Genomic DNA, 286 nt, shown 5'->3' on the forward strand with positions numbered 1-286 from the left:
TTTGCTGCTCTTGGTCCCGGGGGCCCAGCCGGTGCCTCTCCTTGCTGTTCGAACTCCCGCTGCCAGGCGCGTGTTGCGAGGACCCCCCGCCGCCCCCATCCTTCTTGCCCCCATGTCTCTCCGGGTTTGGCATTCCTCCTCCTCCACTGTGCTCCAGAGAGGGGAGGTGGGGGGCGGGGAATCCTCCAAAACCTCCAAACTTCAAACTTCCTCAGAGCTCTGCTCTTCGCACCATTCACCCCGGCCTCGGCCCTCCCTGCCGCCAACACCCCCTCCTACATGGGGA

At 65.0% G+C, this 286-nt stretch overlaps 1 protein-coding gene across 1 annotated transcript in view; it reads right to left on the reverse strand.

Moving 5' to 3' along the window:
* LOC104539770 (cyclin-dependent kinase 12-like) overlaps positions 1–133 on the reverse strand; it is a gene marked incomplete at its 3' end in the record, with an annotated part of 23806 nt that extends 23673 nt beyond the window's left edge. The window contains 2 exon segments of the mRNA XM_010183376.1: positions 1–16; positions 18–133. The exon segment at positions 1–16 is cut by the window's left edge and continues 917 nt beyond it. Of these exon segments, the coding sequence (XP_010181678.1) occupies positions 1–16; positions 18–133 (132 nt within the window).
* Positions 134–286: the final 153 nt, after the last annotated feature.

This window comes from Mesitornis unicolor, unplaced genomic scaffold (assembly GCF_000695765.1).
Source record: "Mesitornis unicolor isolate BGI_N332 unplaced genomic scaffold, ASM69576v1 scaffold29074, whole genome shotgun sequence".
Taxonomy (NCBI): Eukaryota; Metazoa; Chordata; class Aves; order Mesitornithiformes; family Mesitornithidae; genus Mesitornis; species Mesitornis unicolor.